The sequence below is a fragment of the Schistocerca piceifrons genome, chromosome 1, assembly GCF_021461385.2.
Source record: "Schistocerca piceifrons isolate TAMUIC-IGC-003096 chromosome 1, iqSchPice1.1, whole genome shotgun sequence".
Taxonomy (NCBI): Eukaryota; Metazoa; Arthropoda; class Insecta; order Orthoptera; family Acrididae; genus Schistocerca; species Schistocerca piceifrons.
Genome location: NC_060138.1, coordinates 27,214,849 through 27,233,877, shown reverse-complemented (window position 1 = coordinate 27,233,877; position 19,029 = coordinate 27,214,849). Strand labels below are relative to the sequence as shown.

The following is a 19,029-nucleotide window of genomic DNA, read 5'->3' as shown; positions in this document are numbered from 1 at the left end:
CTGGCTTCTGTAATTGAGTTTTGATGATAAAAGTGTATAATTTTGTGAAAATAACTTTTTTGGAGAAAGTAGTGCAACAGTTGTTACTTAAAATGGACTTCTAAAACCACATTGGGGTAAAGAAGTTAAAAATTCTGTGTGATTTGAACTTCAGTCTAGATGATAAAATTTTGAGGCACAAGTGAAGAACAAATAAACTTACTCACCATTGTAGGGTAAGTAAGTTTAATATTTAACAAAATGTAAAAAATAAATGATGATTTACCGGGTGTTACACAGATTGTAACAGGTGTTACATACAAGTTGCATCCAGAAAGTAAGTTATATATATGTATATATAGTGGAATCAACTTTTGTGTTCATGTGTCATAGACGTCTGCCACCTACCCTCAACTCCTTCTTCTCAACATCCTGCTTCCAAGAAGGCTTGTAAGAAACACAGCTCCTCTCCTTCTCCACCATGACATGTCTCTTCTATGGCGCCAGCCAGTGGTAGCCGCCCTCGGCCGTCTTCCGTGCCGCTGAGACACACCACTGGTGACCGATCAACCAGCCAATCACTGGCAGCAGGAGCTGCCCCCAGACAACCTATGGATCAGGCAGGATCTTCTGCCTCTGGCTGAATGCCATTCCACATTGTCGGCCACCAGCTCTCAGCAGTCGCTAGGTTGGTAGCAACAGTGGTGATGTTTTTTCCCTTTTTTGTCTACCTTATGTCAATTATCCATTGAAATATCCACGGAATTTGCTCCAATTGGGATGAACTGTTGATCCTCTTATGATCCCACTGCCTGGTCATTTTCTGTCTTCAGGAAACAAAGCTACATTCCCATGATCGCTTTGTCTTCTCTCAGTCTGGTTTGAACTCCCCTCTGTTGATGGTGTTCCGGCACACGGGGGACTTACGATTTTTCTCCATGATGCTATCTATTATCACCCAATCCCTTTACATAGTTCCTTTCAAGCTCTTGCTGTACATCTTTCCCTTTCTGGATACACCTTCTCTCTTTGTACCATATACATTCCATCGTCTACTCCGATGGCAATAGCTGATCTCCTTCATCTCTTTGATCAGCTCCCACCCCCCTGTTGGCAGCTTGGGGACTTAAAATGCTCACCATCCGCTTTGGGGATCTCCACATCCTTTTTAGAGAGGCTACCTATTGATTGATCTCTTCCACCAATCGGATCTTGTTTGCCTCAACACTAGGGAACCTATGTTTTTGTCTGCCTCCACGTCAACCTACTCTCATTTGGACCTTTTGGTTGGTACTGTTTGGCTAGCTTGGCGTTTGAATGATTTCCCTTTTCTCATAAACTTCCGAATGACCATTTTCCATGTGTTCAATTACAGCCAAAATTGCCATCTATGCACTCAAGACGCTGGAAGTTTACCCAAGCTGACTGGACACTTTTCTCCTCTCTAGCAGCATTTGATGACCGTCAATTTCCTAGCATCAACAGCCAGGTCACTCGTACTACGGAAGTTATTCTTACAGTCACGGAACATTCAATACCTTGTACCTCCCCTTTGCCATGGTGTCCCCCCAGGTTCCCTGGTAGAACGAGATGTGCTGTGACGCAGTATGTGAGCGGACACGTGGTCTTTGCATTTTCCGACACCATCCTACGTTTGCCAACTGTATCTGCTATAAGCATGTGTGATGCCGTCGCATCATATGCGATAGCAAGATGATGAGCTGGAATTTCTTTGCCAGCTCCTTTAACACCTTCATTCCCACCTCTGTAGTTTGGAGTCGAATTCAACAGTTATGTGGCACGTCTAGTTTTTCACCGATCTCTGGGCTAACTGTTGCGCAAGATACCTTAGTGGACACAGTCGCAATTTCTAACTCATTGGGGCAACACTTTGCTGAGATTTTGAGCTCTTCTAACCACCCAGCAGCCTTTCTCCCAAAGAAATGGGTAGCAAAAGAGCGACCTCTAGCCCTTTCCTCTCAAAATCGCAAAAGCTATAATGCTGTTTTTTCTATATGGGAACTCAGACATGCACTCTCCTCCTCTCGCTCCTTTGCTCAGAGACCGGATGGTAGCAGAGTCCAAATGTTACCGCATCTATCATACCCTAGTCTGCGTTACCTCCTTCGCCTTTATAATCGAATTTGGACTGACAGTACCTTTCCCAGAAGATGGTGGGAAGCTATTGTCATTTCTATTGCGAAACCTGGAAAGGACATTTATCTCCCCTCTAGCTATTGCCCAATCTCTCTCACAAGTAGTGTATGTAAGGTTTTGGAGCGTATGGTAAATTGCCATTTAGGCTGGAGTCCCAAAGCCTTTTAACACCTGCCCAATGCGGTTTTCGAAAGCATCGTTCCGCAGTTGACCATCTTGTTGCTCTCTCCACTTATATCATGGACAATTTTCTCAGGAAATGTCAAACGGTTTGACCTGGAGAGGACCTACAATACCTGCTGGAAGACTGCCATCCTTTGCACATTGTTCTCTTGGGGCTTTCGAGATTGGCTACCCCTTTTCATTTGTGAATTTGTGACAGAGTGGACATTTAAGATGCAGGTAAATACTACCCTATCACGTACTTTTTCGCAAGAAAATGGGGTGCCCAGGGCTCCATGCTAAGTGTTGTACTGTTTGCCATCGCCATAAATCCAATTATGGATTGTCTCCTTCCCGATGTCTCAGGCTCCCTCTTTGTGGATTATTTTACAATCTGCTATGCCTCTCAACAGCCCAGCCTTCCTGAACGTCGTCTTTAAGGATGTCACGATCGCCTCCACTCATGGAGCATCAAAACCGGCTTCTGATTTTCTCCCAGTATGACTGTGTGTGTAAATTTTTGGCATATTACAGAGTTTTATCCGCCTTCCCTACATCTAGGCCCTGTTGACCTTCTGTTCGCGGATGTGACCAAATTCTTGGGACTTATGTTTGACAGAAAACTATGCTTGTCTTCCCACGTTTCATATCTTTCAGCTGACTGTTTGCGATCCCTCAATGCCATCTGTGTTCTGAGTGGTACTTCCTGGGGAGCGGACTGAGTGGTCCTCCTCCGCCGATGTCGTGCCTTAGTGCGCTCGAAATTGGATTACAGAAGCATAGTTTACTCCTCTGCATGGCTGTCTATTCTTGGGTGTCTAGATTCTGTCCGCCAACGTGGATTGTGTTTAGCATCTGAAGCTTTCTACACTAGCCCTGGAGAGCCTTTACACTGAGACTGCTGAACCTCTCCTGTCCAATCGGCGAGCTGTTCTGAGTCTTTACGCTAGTCATCTGTCTTCCATGCTTGCTCATCCGACCCATGCCCTTGTTTCAATTTGGATTTCGGGTATGCAGGCATCCCTTCCTCTTTACTACAATTTCATACAACTTTCTTGACTAATGGGGGTACGACCTTGGCTTCGCCCCCGGACCTGCCTTCTCCGGGACCTTTGTCAGCTTCCCAAGGATAATAGCCCCCCCCCCCCCCCTCTCCCTATAGTTTATCGTCGGGTATTTGCTGCTCTATGTGCACAAATGGAGGCTACCATATTTATTTACACCAATGGCTCGAATACCACCTTTGGTGTCGGGAGTGTTCAGTTTTTACTGCGGAGCTGTACGCCGTTCTCCGGGCTATACAATAAATCAATCACCATCAGCGGATACAGTATATTATATTCTCTGATTTGCTCAGCTCTCTTCTCAACCTCCATACTCTTCATCCTGTCCACCCTTTGGTCCACCAGATTCAGGTCTGCCTCCACATGCTACACTAGGGAGGCATCTCTGTGGCATTCCTCTGGGTCACTTGGCATGTTTTTATACATGGAAACGGTGCAGCCGATATAGTGGTGAAGGCTGCTGTCTCTCTTACTTGGCCCGCTGCTCACATGGTTCTCTTTGCTGATCTACAGAGCGTTTTATGTTGACGTGTTGCTCTTTTATGGCACATACTCTTTAGTATTATAAATTGTGGGGTATAAAATCTCTTCCCTGTGCTTGGACCTCTTCCTCCCCGTCTCGTTGTCAGGAGGAGGTAATTTTAACTAGACTCCGGATTGGACATTGTCTTTTTTGCCATCGAATTCTTTTAAGTGGCGATCCTCCCCCACTTTGTCCCCACAGCTCTCAATCATGGATGGTGAGGCACCTTTTACTTCAGTGCCCCTATTTTAATCCGCTACGCGCACGTATGTTTACAGCTGTCGCCTGATATATCTTCCCTTTTAGCAGATGACATGTGCTCAGCTGATCACATTCTTGAGTTTAAACTGTTAATGAGATGACATCGGTCATGTGAAGCTCTTTTCGGGGAAAACAACCCCCCCTTCAATTGCACTTTCATAAGATTTCCTTCTGTATTTAGTTTCCCTCCTCCTTGAGTTTCACTCTCATAGCTTCTGATTTAAATTCCTGTTTTCATCCTTCACTAAGTCATAGGATGGGCACTTATGACCATAGCTGTTTTGTACCCTAAAACCATAATCCATATCTTCTTTGTTTCTTTCTTTCTTTCTTTCTTTCTTTTTTAGGTCCAATAATGTCATCTGCTAATATCTTAAGAACAGTTATCTTCTTACTGGACTAATTGACTAAGATTTTTTAGCTTTATTTACTGCTCTTCCAAAAGACTGAGTACATTTATAAGTCACAATATGTGAGTTAGAAGTATCTGTAGTTGAATCTACACCATCTTCCTTTTTCTACCTACCACAGTCTTACTCTTTATCAAATCTTCCTTCTGTTTTCTTCAAGCTTTTTGTTTTTATCCTCTTTTTTCCTTCACTTTCAGTCTCCTAGTTTCCATGATCCTTTTCTCTGTCTAAATGTTTACTCTACTTCACTGTGTCAAATTTCAACTGCTTATAGAACTTCACTCTTTGGTTGAACTTAACTGCTGTTGCAGGCTCCATTTTCTCAACACACCAAACTAGCCTTAAAGTCACAAAAATTGCACAATGAATTATTCAGTTACAAAAATTTTAATTAAAATTTAAACTACTTAAATTCGTACTAATGTAATACCTTTGACAAAATCATTTAACACCCAGTACAAAAAAGTTTGTAACACCCATTATAGTAAATTATCAGATAATTACTAAATATTCTTATATTGCGGAGTGGTTTCTTGAATACTGCATGTTTAGTCCGGCTTTTCTAAAGATGCAATATCCTGCTACAGGGTGTCTCATGAAAGACACCCGGGACGGGTCACGCAGCATGGCCACCGGCCGCAGCCACTGCGTCCATCGGCCACTGCAGCACCTGACTCACAGACACTAATCTGCCAGTAGTCAACTGCGCATGCGATTCCCCTGAATTAAGCGTAAGGTACAGTAGGTACTCAAAATGGTGTCCCTGTGTCGTAAGAGCAGCCTGACATCTCCTGAACACATTACAAACACTCGACAAATTTTGGTGTCAAAATCAGGGAAATGAGTAGTTGAACCCTGTCTTCCAACTCTTCGAGCATGTAGGGATTGGTTACATATTTAACATTCCCCAAAGATAAAAATCACACGGATTTACAGTAGATCTGGAGAACAAGGAGGTGAGTCAACTATCCTATCATCAAAAACACTTTGTATTGCTGTCGTAGAAGCATTGGCAATGTGTGGTCTTGTGTTGCCTTCATGAAATAACCATATCGCTTGTTGCTAAGTATTAGTTCTCGGAAAAAAGGGCGCAATATATTGTTCACATACCTGTCAGTCCGCAGCTCGCGGTCCAGTGGCTAGTGTTGCTATTTTTAGATCACAGGGCGCTGGGTTCAATTCCTGGCCGGGTTTCTCTGCCCGATGATTGGGTGTTTGTGTTCTCATCATTCTATCAATATTCATGAAAGTGGCTAGATTGGACTGTGTACAGACCGGGAATGTGTATGGGTGCTGATTACTATGGAGTTGAGTGCCCCATAAACCGAACATCATCACATACCTGTCACAGCATATTGTTTTGTGGGAAAAGATTGCTCCAATAATTTGTCTTGTCCTAATTGCACACCGCACTTCTGTTTTCAGGTTATGCAGAAGTTGTTGATGTAATTCGTGAGGATTTTTGGAGCTCCAGTGTCAATTATTCTGAGAATTTACGTATCCTGACAAATGCAGCCATGCTTCATCAGGAGAAAAAGCATCTAAAGATCAACTTCCCCATCATGCACGGACTGTAACATGCAGTTGCAATAACAATGTTGAGTAACAGTATCAGAGTTCCTCAGTTGATGCACTGCTGTTATGTTATATTGTTCCAGTTTGCGCACAGCTGTGTGGCATATGGATTTTGACACAAACGGTACAGAGATTTTCTTGGACTTCTTTCCAAGGCCTCCACTATCTCCTCTAATTTATTTTTGGTTAAAACACTAGGTTCTTTAGGCCTTCGTTTGTTTAACACAGATCCAGTCTCTTGAAATTTCTTCACTAATCTTCATATTGTTCAATCACTGGGAGCCTGCACACTGAGGAATTTTCATATTAACTCAGGCCGACATTTGAATTCTGTTTTTTCATAGTTCATCACAAGAAACACTTGTTGATCCTTCATGTATACCATACTAAATGGAAACTACGCCGGAAACTCAAAACAACACACCCGAACCTCAGTCACGCAGTATAGAAGACACAGTGTTTGTGTCTGAGGGTCAGGCCCAGCGACATACAGGCAGGGAAAGCCCTGGACTCGGTGCAGTTGCAATAATGAAGTGTACCAACAATATTTGAAGCAATTAAACTTTATATATTAACTCAAGAGAAAACACCAGTACACTCAGTTGTACAGTGTAGGAGGGCATGCACAAAGTATTGGTGTACGAGAACTACGCATAGCAACAACCACCGTACACAGTGACAATAGCCGACAAACGTGCCATGTGACCTGGGGATCCCTCCTGGGCATCTTTCGTGAGACACACTGTATATTAAATTACAAATTTTTTAAAAACCAATCTTATATGGAAGAAATACAGCATTTAAGCTATTTATGAACAGCATTTGTAATTATGTAAGTCAGTTAAAAAAAAATCACTCATCAGCTTCACCTTAAGCTGAAATGCCTGTAGAGTGTAAACTGTTGTGATCTTGAAGCAGCCAGAACCCTTTCATGGGAAGTTCTGCTATTACTGGTGGGTTAAGCAAACTATCTTTGAGGTTCCATCAGACTGATATCTTTCGCTGACTGCCTCAATGCAGTGCAAAAAAATTAAAGGAAGGAGTGGATTAGAACTTGCGACTTGTTTACGTTGCATGACACTTACCAATAGACCACCAGCAGATATGGCATTGTAACAGCTCAGTCTGAATATAACACTTACTCCAGACACTTCAGCATCCTACAGCATTGTTATATCACACAGATGATCATACTTTGAATTATGAGGTGCAGCTAATTTTATTGGCCACTTAGGTGAATGACTCAATCTTAGTCTCTGCAGCGGCCGGGGTTTATGTCAGAGTTTACATATCTATCCAATGCATGGTAAACTTTTCTTTTAAACTTGAGCCACAGTTGTTCATGCTCCTATCCACAGCTATGTGCTTTGAGTTCCTCAGTGAGATGTGACACGACTGCCCCTCTAACTTACGAAACATGTAAATCTTCCTACTTCGCTGCCCCCTCCCCCCCCCCCCCCTCTTTGTTTTAGTAGTCATTGTTGCTACAACTAGCTTGTGACCAACGCATGTGTCATGTCTGTGAATGTCCTTCTTTACTGAATACTACTTCATCTGTGGCTTACCATACCGCTCAAAGGGTGAAATGATTTCCATGGCAACGTGAGGAGCAATTTGCAGCAATATGCCTGATGACATCCTCTGTTGTATAATTAAAGTAATGTTCCACCTCTATTATTATTATTATTATTATTATTATTATTATTATTATTATTATTTCTTTCTTTTCTCAGACGTTATGTCTGGTCAAAAATGAAAAGTGACGCGGACCTTGATCAAGTGTGACTTCCTTTTAACTGTACGGTATATGTTATATTGCATTTAGGAACTTTCGGGTAATTGAACATGTATCAATAATTACGGATTTCTGTAGTTGTATATATATGTTTGGATGTAGCTGTATTGCATTGATGTACTGGTGGATATTGTGTGGTATGACTCCTGTAGTTGATAGTATAATTGGTATAATGTCAACTTTATCCTGATGCCACATGTCCTTGACTTCCTCAGCCAGTTGTATGTATTTTTCAATTTTTTCTCCTGTTTTCTTTTGTATATTTGTTGTATTGGGTATGGATATTTCGATTAGTTGTGTTAATTTCTTCTTTTTATTGGCGAGTATGATGTCAGGTTTGTTATGTGGTGGTGTTTTATCTGTTATAATGGTTCTGTTCCAGTATAATTTGTATTCATCATTCTCCAGTACATTTTGTGGTGCATACTTGTATGTGGGAACGTGTTGTTTCATAAGTTTATGTTGTAAGTCAAGCTGTTGATGTATTATTTTTGCTACATTGTTATGTCTTCTGGAGTATTCTGTATTTGCTAGTATCGTACATCCGCTTGTGATGTGATCTACTGTTTCTATTTGTTGTTTGCAAAGTCTGCATTTTTCTGTTGTGGTATTGGGATCTTTAATAATATGCTTGCTGTTATATCTGGTGTTTATTGTTTGATCCTGTATTGCAATCATGAATCCTTCCGTCTCACTGTATATATTGCCTTTTCTTAGCCATGTGTTGGATGCATCTTGATCGATGTGTGGCTGTGTTAGATGATACGGGTGCTTGTCATGTAGTGTTTTCTTTTTCCAATTTACTTTCTTCGTATCTGTTGATGTTATGTGATCTAAAGGGTTGTAGAAGTGTTTATGAAATTGCAATGTTGTAGCCGATGTATTTATAGGAGTGATTGCTTTGTGTAGTTTCCTAGTTTCTGCTCATTCTAGAAAGAATTTTCTTAAATTGTCTACCTGTCCATAATGTTGGTTTTTTATGTCGATAAATCCCCTTCCTCCTTCCTTTCAGCTTAATGTGAATCTTTCTGTTGCTGAATGTATGTGATGTATTCTATATTTGTGGCATTGTGATCGTGTAAGTGTATTGAGCGCTTCTAGGTCTGTGTTACTCCATTTCACTACTCCAAATGAGTAGGTCAATATTGGTATGGCATAAGTATTTATAGCTTTTGTCTTGTTTCTTGCTGTCAATTCTGTTTTCAGTATTTTTGTTAGTCTTTGTCTATATTTTTCTTTTAGTTCTTCTTTAATATTTGTATTATCTATTCCTATTTTTTGTCTGTATCCTAGATATTCATAGGCATCTGTTTTTTCCATCGCTTCTATGGAGTCACTGTGGTTATTCAATATGTAATCTTCTTGTTTAGTGTGTTTTCCCTTGACTATGCTATTTTTCTCACATTTGTCTGTTCCAAAAGCCATATTTATATCATTGCTGAATAATTCTGTTATCTTTAGTAATTGGTTGAGTTGTTGATTGGTTGCTGCCAGTAGTTTTAGATCATCCATGTATAGCAAATGTGTGATTTTGTGTGGGTATGTTCCAGTAATATTATATCCATAATTTGTATTATTTAGCATGTTGGACAGTGGGTTCAGAGCAAGACAGAACCAGAAAGGACTTAATGAGTCTCCTTGGTATATTCCACGCTTAATCTGTATTGGTTGTGAGGTGATATTATTTGAATTTGTTTGGATATTAAGTGTGGTTTTCCAATTTTTCATTACTATGTTTAGGAACTGTATCAATTTAGGATCCACTTTGTATATTTCCAATATTTGTAGTAACCATGAGTGGGGTACACTATCAAAAGCTTTTTGGTAATCAATGTATGCATAGTGTAGTGACTTTTGTTTAGTTTTAGCTTGATATGTCACCTCTGCATCTATTATCAGTTGCTCTTTACATCCTCGTGCTCCTTTGCAACAGCCTTTTTGTTCTTATTTATAATTTTGTTCTGTGTTGTATGTGTCATTAATTTCTGTTTAATGACTGAAGTTAATATTTTGTATATTGTTGGTAGGCATGTTATGGGGCGATATTTTGCTGGGTTTGCTGTGTCTGCTTGATCTTTAGGTTTCAGATAAGTTATTCCATGTGTAAGTGTATCAGGGAATGTGTATGGGTCTGCAACGTAACTGTTAAATAATTTAGTTAGATGTGAATGTGTTGAGGTGAACTTCTTTAGCCAGAAATTTGCTACTTTATCTTTTCCAGGGGCTTTCCAATTGTGAGTAGAATTAATTGCTTGGGTGACTTCATGTTGCAAAATTATCACTTCAGGCATTTGTGGTATCATCTTGGATGTGTCTCTGCTTGTATCCACCGTGCATGCCTGTTATGTTGTACCGGGTTTGACCATATGTTGCTCCAGAAGTGTTCCATGTCTGTTATGTTTCGTGGGTTATCTATTTTAATGTGTGTGTTATCTATTGTTTGATAAAATTTCTTTTGGTTTGTGTTGAATGTTTGGTTTTGTTTCCTTCTATTTTCACTTTTTTTGTATCTTCTAAGTCGTTTGGCCAATGCTTGTATTTTCTGTTTCTTTTCATCTAATTGCTCTATCGCTTCTTGTTGTGAGATTTTACCTAACCTTTCTCGTTTTTTTTTTTTTTTTTTTTTTTTTTTTTTTTTTTTTTTTTTTTTTTTTTTTTTTTTTTTCCCCCCCTGACATTTCATTTCTTATAAATTGTTAGCTGTCCGATGTCCTTTCTCAGTTTTTCTATTCTGATCTGTAGCCTGTGTTGCCATGCTGGTTTTGTGGGTTTCTTCTATGTGTTGGTTGGTTCTGATCTCTGCCTAGTGTGTATATTTAGTGTAGTGAGTGCTCCTATATAAACCAGTAGTTGTAACTCTTCCATAGTTGTGTTTTCATTTATTTTGTTGTGTATGATTGTGTTGATAGTTTTTATTGTTGTTTCGACTTGTGGGTTATTTGGCGGTCTTTGCAAGAATGGTCTAATGTCTGTATTTCTGTCTTTGTATTCTATATATGTCAGCTGAAATTTTTCTTCTATATCTAACATGTGTGTCACTTCGTGTTCTATTTGTGCTTGTTCTGGTGGCTGTCTTAAGATTTCGTTTTCCTCTGATTGTTTAATTGATGCGTGTTGTTCTTTGTTTGTTTGCTCTGGGATGTTTGAGTCCATTACTGTATTTTCTTCTTCTTCTGATTGCACATTATTTTGTTCCAGTATTTGTTGTACTTGTTGTTTGATGTTTTGTAATTCTGACTGGGGTATCCTGTTATTTTTGATTATTACACGGATCTGATCAGCTAGTCGTTGTTCTGTTAAAAATTTTAATTCTGGGTATCTGGTAATAAATGTTGTGTATACTTGTGATCTGTATCCAGTTGTGTTGGTTCCTAGGTTTGTTGCTTGGTAATAACAGAACATGAGATGTCGATTAACTTCATCTGACCATCTCATCCTCTGTCTTTGTTTTCCTTCTAGGGTGGTTGCAGGAAGCATATGCTGCAAAACACCTCTATTTGGATTTAAATCATTTTCCAGTTGGCTAGCAGTGTCGTTACCATTGTGGGCGGGTATAGGGTTCAAGCGTCGTCCCCGACCTTGACGGCACTTGTCCGAGGCTTCTTTAGTTCTGTCATGAACCAACTAATCACACTAAAAGGGGGGTTAGCCCTATTAGTGGTTTGTTCTTTTCATCGCCTTTTACGACTGGCAGAACATATTCTTTTCCTGGGCCTCCACGGGGGTTATTATTATTATTATTATAATATGATCCTTTTTTCCAGGATCCTTCCCCAAAATAGCCTAAATCACAGATCATATTGCTAATCCATGCGCATGGCTTAAAAGTTTTAGTTACGTGGTCATTGCACCCAAAAGTGTTATGTACCAGTTAAGACATTCTCCTCCTGTGACTAATACCTGTCAGTAGCACAATATTGGTTTTCTTAAAACTTTTCATCCTAGACTCAGTTTATACCTAATGCCCTCTACTGAAAGACAGCTTTTGAAGTTGTTGGTTGGAGTTGAAGCTTTTGTCCAGTCTCCAAAGCATTGGAGCTGTTGGAGATAGATACACTAAAGGTATCAGACTTGCAGCATCTCCTGTATGGTTTAACCAATTTGGTAGTCCAAATTTTATATTCTTAATTACATGTTGATGTATAATGTAACATGAAATATGTGCAGATTACCAAGAAACTTTGTCATTGAATATGAAAAATGTGAAGTCTACCATTTGGATGGTAAGTTTCTCTGTAGGTCTCATTTTCAAGGTTTTTTTAATGTTCTACTACAAAAGCTTCCTATTAATTTATTTGACCAGCTTTTAGTTTAACATTAATTCTCTCCTTTTGGTAATAATATACTGTTCATTTAATTTCATACAATGAAAAATCCGAGATGCTGAGTCGCAGAAAGGCACAACAAAAATACTGTCCGAAAGTTTGCTTTCGGCCAACAAGGACTTTGTCATTTAATTTTGCTACTTACTTTTTAGAAATTGCACAAAAGATCTGAATCTGAAATTGAGACCGAAAATAATAGTTTAATGTATCATTTCTGTAACGGCACCATTTCTCTTGTGTGCACAAACAGACTAGACAGTGGACATTCTTAGCTGAGAATTGAGAAACTGCATTGTTTACGTAGTAGTCACTTGAAATTAACTACATAACTATTCAGAAACATTTCTGAGCTGTAGTTCCATCTGTTTTAAGACAAAACTGCATTACATCAATAATCAAAGTACTAAAATTCATTCATGTTTAGTTTATTGTGTGGTATTTAATTTTGAATAACTGAACTTCTTTTTATTTTTTGAACTCTCACCGCTATCCTTTTCAAGTAGATAAGTTACCACATAATTTCACTGTTAATTGTAAAGGCCTGTTTAAACTCATTTTCCAAGAAGACATCAATATTATTATTTATGGAATCTCTGTTTCAGAGGAACCCAGTGAAAATTACTGGAAGGTACTGGCAGAGAGGAGGCGTGTAGCTCTTGAGGATGCTTTAAAGGAGAACGAGTTATTGCACCAGAAGATATCTATTCTGGAGGAGGAGAAAGAAGTGTGTGAAGCGATGTTGGAAGAAACTAAGACCTTGGTTGATACTTTCAAGGTAATGATGATAAATTGTATAATATGCATTGAAAATGAAAGTTGTGTTGTCAGAAGTGTTGTGTGTGTAAAGCACCAAGTAGACAAAAGTTTTTATTTGAGAAAGAAGGAACTGAAAATTCACACCTTTTTCAGCTGTAGGAGGCTGGATGTGGGTGTAAACAGATTCTCTGTGGAAATTCGGCTGCTGTAAAATTATAGTCCCAACTTTCCACTTGATAGACCATTGTTTGGTGATGAAACTGTAATCAATATACATGTTAGTTGGCCAGAAAATACATAACTTTCAAATGATAAAACTTGAAATACCAATTGACTGCTGGTTCAGTAAACGACAGGGTGGCAAGTGGTCTGGATAGTGAGGAATTCTTAGGCAAATTGAATTTACTGGGAGTCAGGAAATTTTGAGGAACTCTGGTGATGTTGAATGAGTCCCAATGTTGAAAAAGATAAAAGTGTGAAAGAAACACAAGACTGTGTAAAAGACGTCGTAAAATGTAAAAGATAAGAGAGAAATGAAAAGTCAGAGAGGAAATGGTGACAGAAGAGTGGGAGACTGAAAGGGAGGTAGAAAAACTTCAAACTGGTTACATGCTGAAGCAGAAATCAGACACAGGGTTAACATTTCAGTTGCTGTGTGAAACACTGATTTTTCATTTGTTATTCCACCCATCTGCTCTTGGTGCCTTATGTTCAGGTTGAGTCAGTTTTCATTGAATTGCCCTCAAGATATCTTGTTTCTGTGCTTTCACAAGTAATTAGAAACATAAGATTCTTCTCAGTAGTTCAGTATCCCTTTATGGGTTTTGACTCCAATAGCTGCTGTTCTGAGTGAATTACCCACTGTAGTAAGTGAAGAAATGGATAAGTCTGTCACTATTTAAGCAGCTATTTTTGATCATTGATTGTGACCTTCTATTTGACATGAAATAGTTGCATTGTTTCACTGCCAGGGAGGGATGTTACAGCCTAGATTGCAGTATCTGTAGTTTTTTAGTTAAGTGGGTTCAGTTCTGTCACAAGTAGGAAAATCTTAGACACTAGCCAATTTTTTATCTCACTTACATAATGCATGATAATATGTAATTGATTCACCTTACTTTTGTTGAATTTGTATCACGAGCTGTAGGATTCTTTTTAAATACTATGCAGCTAGTTCAGTGGGTATTTGAAAGCAATGTGCAATTTAAGTTGATATTTCTGTGGATATTGCAATATGTGGAGGTATTGATAGAAGTTGTTTGATATTGATTTGTTTTTGGTAGTTACTAACCTTACTTAGTATTGTGTAGTAGTATTACGTAATTTCTAAAAACAAGGCTTCTATTTTGATTATATAAAACCATTCAGACTGTCTTTACCACTGCAGTGCCTTGAGGGAGGCAGAAAGAGCTCTTGACATTCCCCATGCCAAGTTCCTATTGTAAATGCTCATTTTCAAGAACATCTTACTTTAATCTTAATTATTACACTGTGTAAATGTATTTTCCTTGTTCCCATGATTAAAAATAACAACTATACATTAACTTCCTGCACTTATGGAGAGGAGACTGTATATAGCAACAGCACATGTTACATGCATGAAGCATAACTAAAATCTAAAACCTCGCTCTTTGAAATAGTAACACTACACCAAGATTATGGAGAGAACAATTCCTAGTCTATAATATATACTAAGTGGAAGTAATATATCTGGTGTTCTTGGTCATGTGATTCAGGATTACTGTTTGTGCACTGGAAGTGGCAACGTGTCTGAAATTATTTCTTCGATTCACTTATGCTTAACTTTTATTTTCTGCTGCAGATATCTGTAGAAACTTTCACATTTGTCCATTTTAGAACAATAATTTGGCCACATACAACCTTCAGATCCAACAAGGCTGTGTACCAGAACACATTAGGAATATCCTAACACTTTCCAAAGACATAAGCCCTACAGTTAGTCCTTTCAGAGCAAAAAGCTAAAGATCTTCAAACAGTTTTTGTCCTTCGGCAATAAAGGATTGTTAAGTTGACTTAATATATGTTGAGTTTAACTCTTTGTACTTCACATAAAAGTATCACTTCAGCGGGAATGATCAGTATTGATGTTAATCAGTGTTCATCTGGAGAAACGTTTGTGTCAGTTGCTGTTAAGTGTCCTATTGATTCTGTAACCACTGTATGCTTTTTATCTTCTTTTTTTTTTAAAAAAAAAGGCTCTTAACAACTAATTCTTCTTCTCCTTTTCATTCTCTCACTTCCACCCCACTCCCACCTCCCTACCTGTCTTTTGACTAGTTGGTTGCAAACTGCACACTAATTCATAGTGTGCAAACCTCTTCACGTTCACTCTATGTCCTCAGTTATTTTTTGGATGCTTTCTATTCCCCTACAGTATTTACCACCCTGTACGGCTCTCTTAGGGCATGTGTGAAGACATCAGGGAAAAACTTCCACAGTACGTATCATGCTGCCCCATTTCTTATCAGTGCTTTCGCATGTGTTCCTTTCTTCAGTTCTGCAGAGAATTCCTTATGTGCAGTGAATTCCTTATCAGTATACCTATTTTTCAACATCCTTTCATAGCACTACATTCTAGGTTTGCCCGTAGTCCCTGACTCACTATCATTCAATCCTGCCCTCAAAACATATGTTCTCGGAGATTTCTTCCTTGTGTTAGGGCCTATGCTTACTACTAGTAGACTTGTTTTGGCCAGGGATGCACCATTTTCCTATGCCTGTTCACCTTTTGTGTGTTTGCTTTGTCAGAACATGTGATTTCACTCCCAAAGAAGCAAAATTTCTTCACTTTGACTACTTAGTGGTCAGTTTTTATATTAAATTTATGGCTAATCTGCTGGTACTCGTTACTGTAGTCTTCCATGACTTTACATTCAGGCCACAGTTTGTGCTCATTAGGCTTCATTCAGTTCAGGATGTCCTGCAGTTATTTCTCACTTCCATGGGGGATATCAATATTATCAGTGAATCATGTCATTGATATTCTTTTACCTTATATTATAACCCCACTCCTGAATTTGTCTTTTATTTACATCATTGTTTCTTAGATGTGTAGATTGAGCAGAAAGAGCGAGGGACTGCATCACTGTGTTACACCTTTTTTAATCTGATATTTTTCGTCTTTTGCGCTTAAAATTCTGTCTTGGTTCCTACACTGCCTGGAAAAGAGTAAAACACACAGAAATGGGAGAGTAAATGAAATGAAACTTAACAGGTTGAGAGGGGATGTGATGTTATTTCATCAGTTGGAAAATCGAATCAAATTTACAAAAAACTTGATGTAAAAGCTTGTTTATTGGATTGATATTGGACCTCAGCCGTGCGGTCTGAGGCATCTCGTCACGGTTTGCGCAGCTCACCCCGTTGAAGGTTTGAGTCCTCCCTTGGTCATGGGTGTGTGTGTGTTTGTGTGTGTGTGTGTGTGTGTGTGTGTGTGTGTGTGTGTGTTGTCCTTAGTGTAAGTTAGATTAAGTATGTGTAAGCTTAGGGACTGATGACCTCAGCTGTTTGGTCCCATAAGACCTTACCACAATTTTTTTACCTCATTTGGCCCGGATTCTTGCACAGATGAAGCATGTCATAAGACTGTCATGTACTGTAGGGAAGCAAGCTGGCCCACAAATATATAACTTATCATTGATGTCGGGGATACTGGCTCTGGAACAGAGTTGATGTCTGGTTTGTCCCACACATTTTCTTTGAGGTCAGATCTAGGGATCTCACTAATCAAATGATCACCTCAGCACCTCACACAGTTCATAGAAACGTGTTCCATTGTGGATGAGCGTTGTCCTGTTGAAATATGACATTACAATACCGTCGCACAAGAAAATCCAGTATGCACAGTGTTCGTGATGTTCTATTGTCCCATCAGAATTTCATCAGTTCCTACCAGCTGTGACCTGAAGTCTTATTCAGTAGCTCCCCAAACTATGGCACCAGGAGTAATACGGCTGTGCTTATCCAAAACAATGTCGTGAGGAGTCCATTTCTTGGATGGCAGGTGCAGATCTTAAGGGGACATGCTTGGTGCACAATATGGCATTCCTCCCTTGTGGTGATCAAACATGAGACCTCGACTATGAGAATGTCTGCCCTCGTGTTCCCATGCAGTCCAGCATCAGGACACTGTCACTGAATGGCCCACAGGTCTGGGTGGTCTGACCAACCGGCCAAATGGAGATCCACAGTGAGGGACCTTTCAACCCAACTCTGTGAGGTGACGGTAATGCTGTCTCACATTATCACATGACATCTCCATGCCCTTCAGTTATCATTCAACATCTGATATTTACACCCCTTTTATATCTTACCAGGCCTAATAATAATAATAATAATAATATAATAATAATAATAATACTAAACATGAACAACATGAATGCACTATGGTGGTCATTTTAGATGTCACAGAGAATTCCAACTCTAAATCATTTACATGGTCGCTAGTGGTGTGCACATGTACAACATTACACTGATATCCGATCGTGTCTTCAAGGTGCTTCACATTTGATGTCAGGTCATGTAGATTCTGAATTACGTGTCTCATAGACAATTGGATTTGTGAACAGAAAACACTCTCTCCTTACTTAAAACTTGTTTTCTCTCTCTCTCTCTCTCTCTCTCTCTCTCTCTCTCTTTTTCTCTTTTTCTCTTTTTCTCTTTCTCTCCCCACTGTGAAATACATGCAATGTAGTTTAGATATCCACACATGATTTAATTGTGGCCTCCGGTAACACTGCACTAGATTAAATATAATAATTGTACATCTTCCCTGTGAGAAAGTTTGTTATCTATAATTCAGATTAAAACATTAGCTACATTTTAAATATTTGTTCTTTCAGGAAATAATCAATGACAGTGGTAATGTTTCAATTGAAGATGACGACCAGTAGGAGAAAAGAAGACTTTACCTGATCATGGAGTTATTCACATGACTGTAACACTGTCTTGATTTGCTGCCTACTTTACACTGAAATTAATAAGTGCTCCTCTAAATTTGCACTGTTTGCATTATGTAAAGATTGTCATGAAATCGTTAAGTTTCAGCTAATAGCTTATCAAGATAGTTGTTCACATTCTTTTAATTTCTGATGATCATTGTGGTGTATTATTTAATTGGTGTTGTGATAGTTTTATTAACCAGTTTCATCTCATATTTGTGTGATTCTCATACTTTATTTATTGCATAATTGCTCCAAAAAACTCGGCATACATTTACATGAATACAGGTTGTACGGTAAAGATACAAAGCTGTGCAGTTATCAACATGTATTTTCTTAGCAGAATGCAAGACAGCTTATATGACAGCAATCAAAGCACTTTGTCTGATTGTACAGCGTAACATTTGAGAAGTTATGGTCTTTGTTTCAAGCACTTGTCACAACTGACTGCAAGTATCCTTCTGTTTTAGAATTTGTGGCATACAAGCACTATTATTTGTCACATTAGTTACAGTTAATTGTAAAGGTTGTTATTTTATGACAGCAGTAATGATTTCTTTTAAAATCGGCCAATCTGAATATAATTACTTACAGGAAGTAATTTTGTAAATGATCACATTAGCACAATTTTTATTTTGTGCAGATGATTAGAAAATAATTTTGAAATTATTGCTGTACGTGAAAAGTCTTTTTAATTGGAATGTGCTGAGGTGATTTGGGGTTCATCAGTGGTGTATTGTATGAGTGCACACAATATTTATTAAATTATGACTGAAGGATGCAACTTTTCTGATGTAACCTTTGAAAGAAAGAGACTGGAAAATGAGTCTTATGTATTGATGTGTGAAATTTGAGTGAAAATATATCAGAAAAGTACAAAACTGATGTAACAATGGACTTTTATTTTACTTGATTTTGTCAAAAGAAAAATCCACTTGAGAAAACTATAAAGTTTTGACAGAATTGCTGGCCATCACTGAATTTTAGGAGGAATAATCTGTCTGCTACTGTCCTGAGTACAGGTGGGTCCCTCTAATCCTGGTGTAGTGTTCCCTATATTA

At 38.8% G+C, this 19,029-nt stretch overlaps 1 protein-coding gene across 1 annotated transcript in view; it reads left to right on the top strand.

The window, feature by feature from the left end:
* LOC124791793 (geminin-like) overlaps positions 1 to 18,752 on the top strand; it is a 44,122-nt gene extending 25,370 nt beyond the window's left edge. Inside the window, exons 4-5 of the mRNA XM_047257888.1 lie at positions 12,854 to 13,026; positions 17,870 to 18,752. Coding sequence (XP_047113844.1) covers positions 12,854 to 13,026; positions 17,870 to 17,920 — 224 coding nt within the window. The 3' untranslated portion in view covers positions 17,921 to 18,752. The remainder of the gene's footprint in view (positions 1 to 12,853; positions 13,027 to 17,869) is intronic.
* The last annotated feature ends 277 nt before the right edge of the window (positions 18,753 to 19,029 follow it).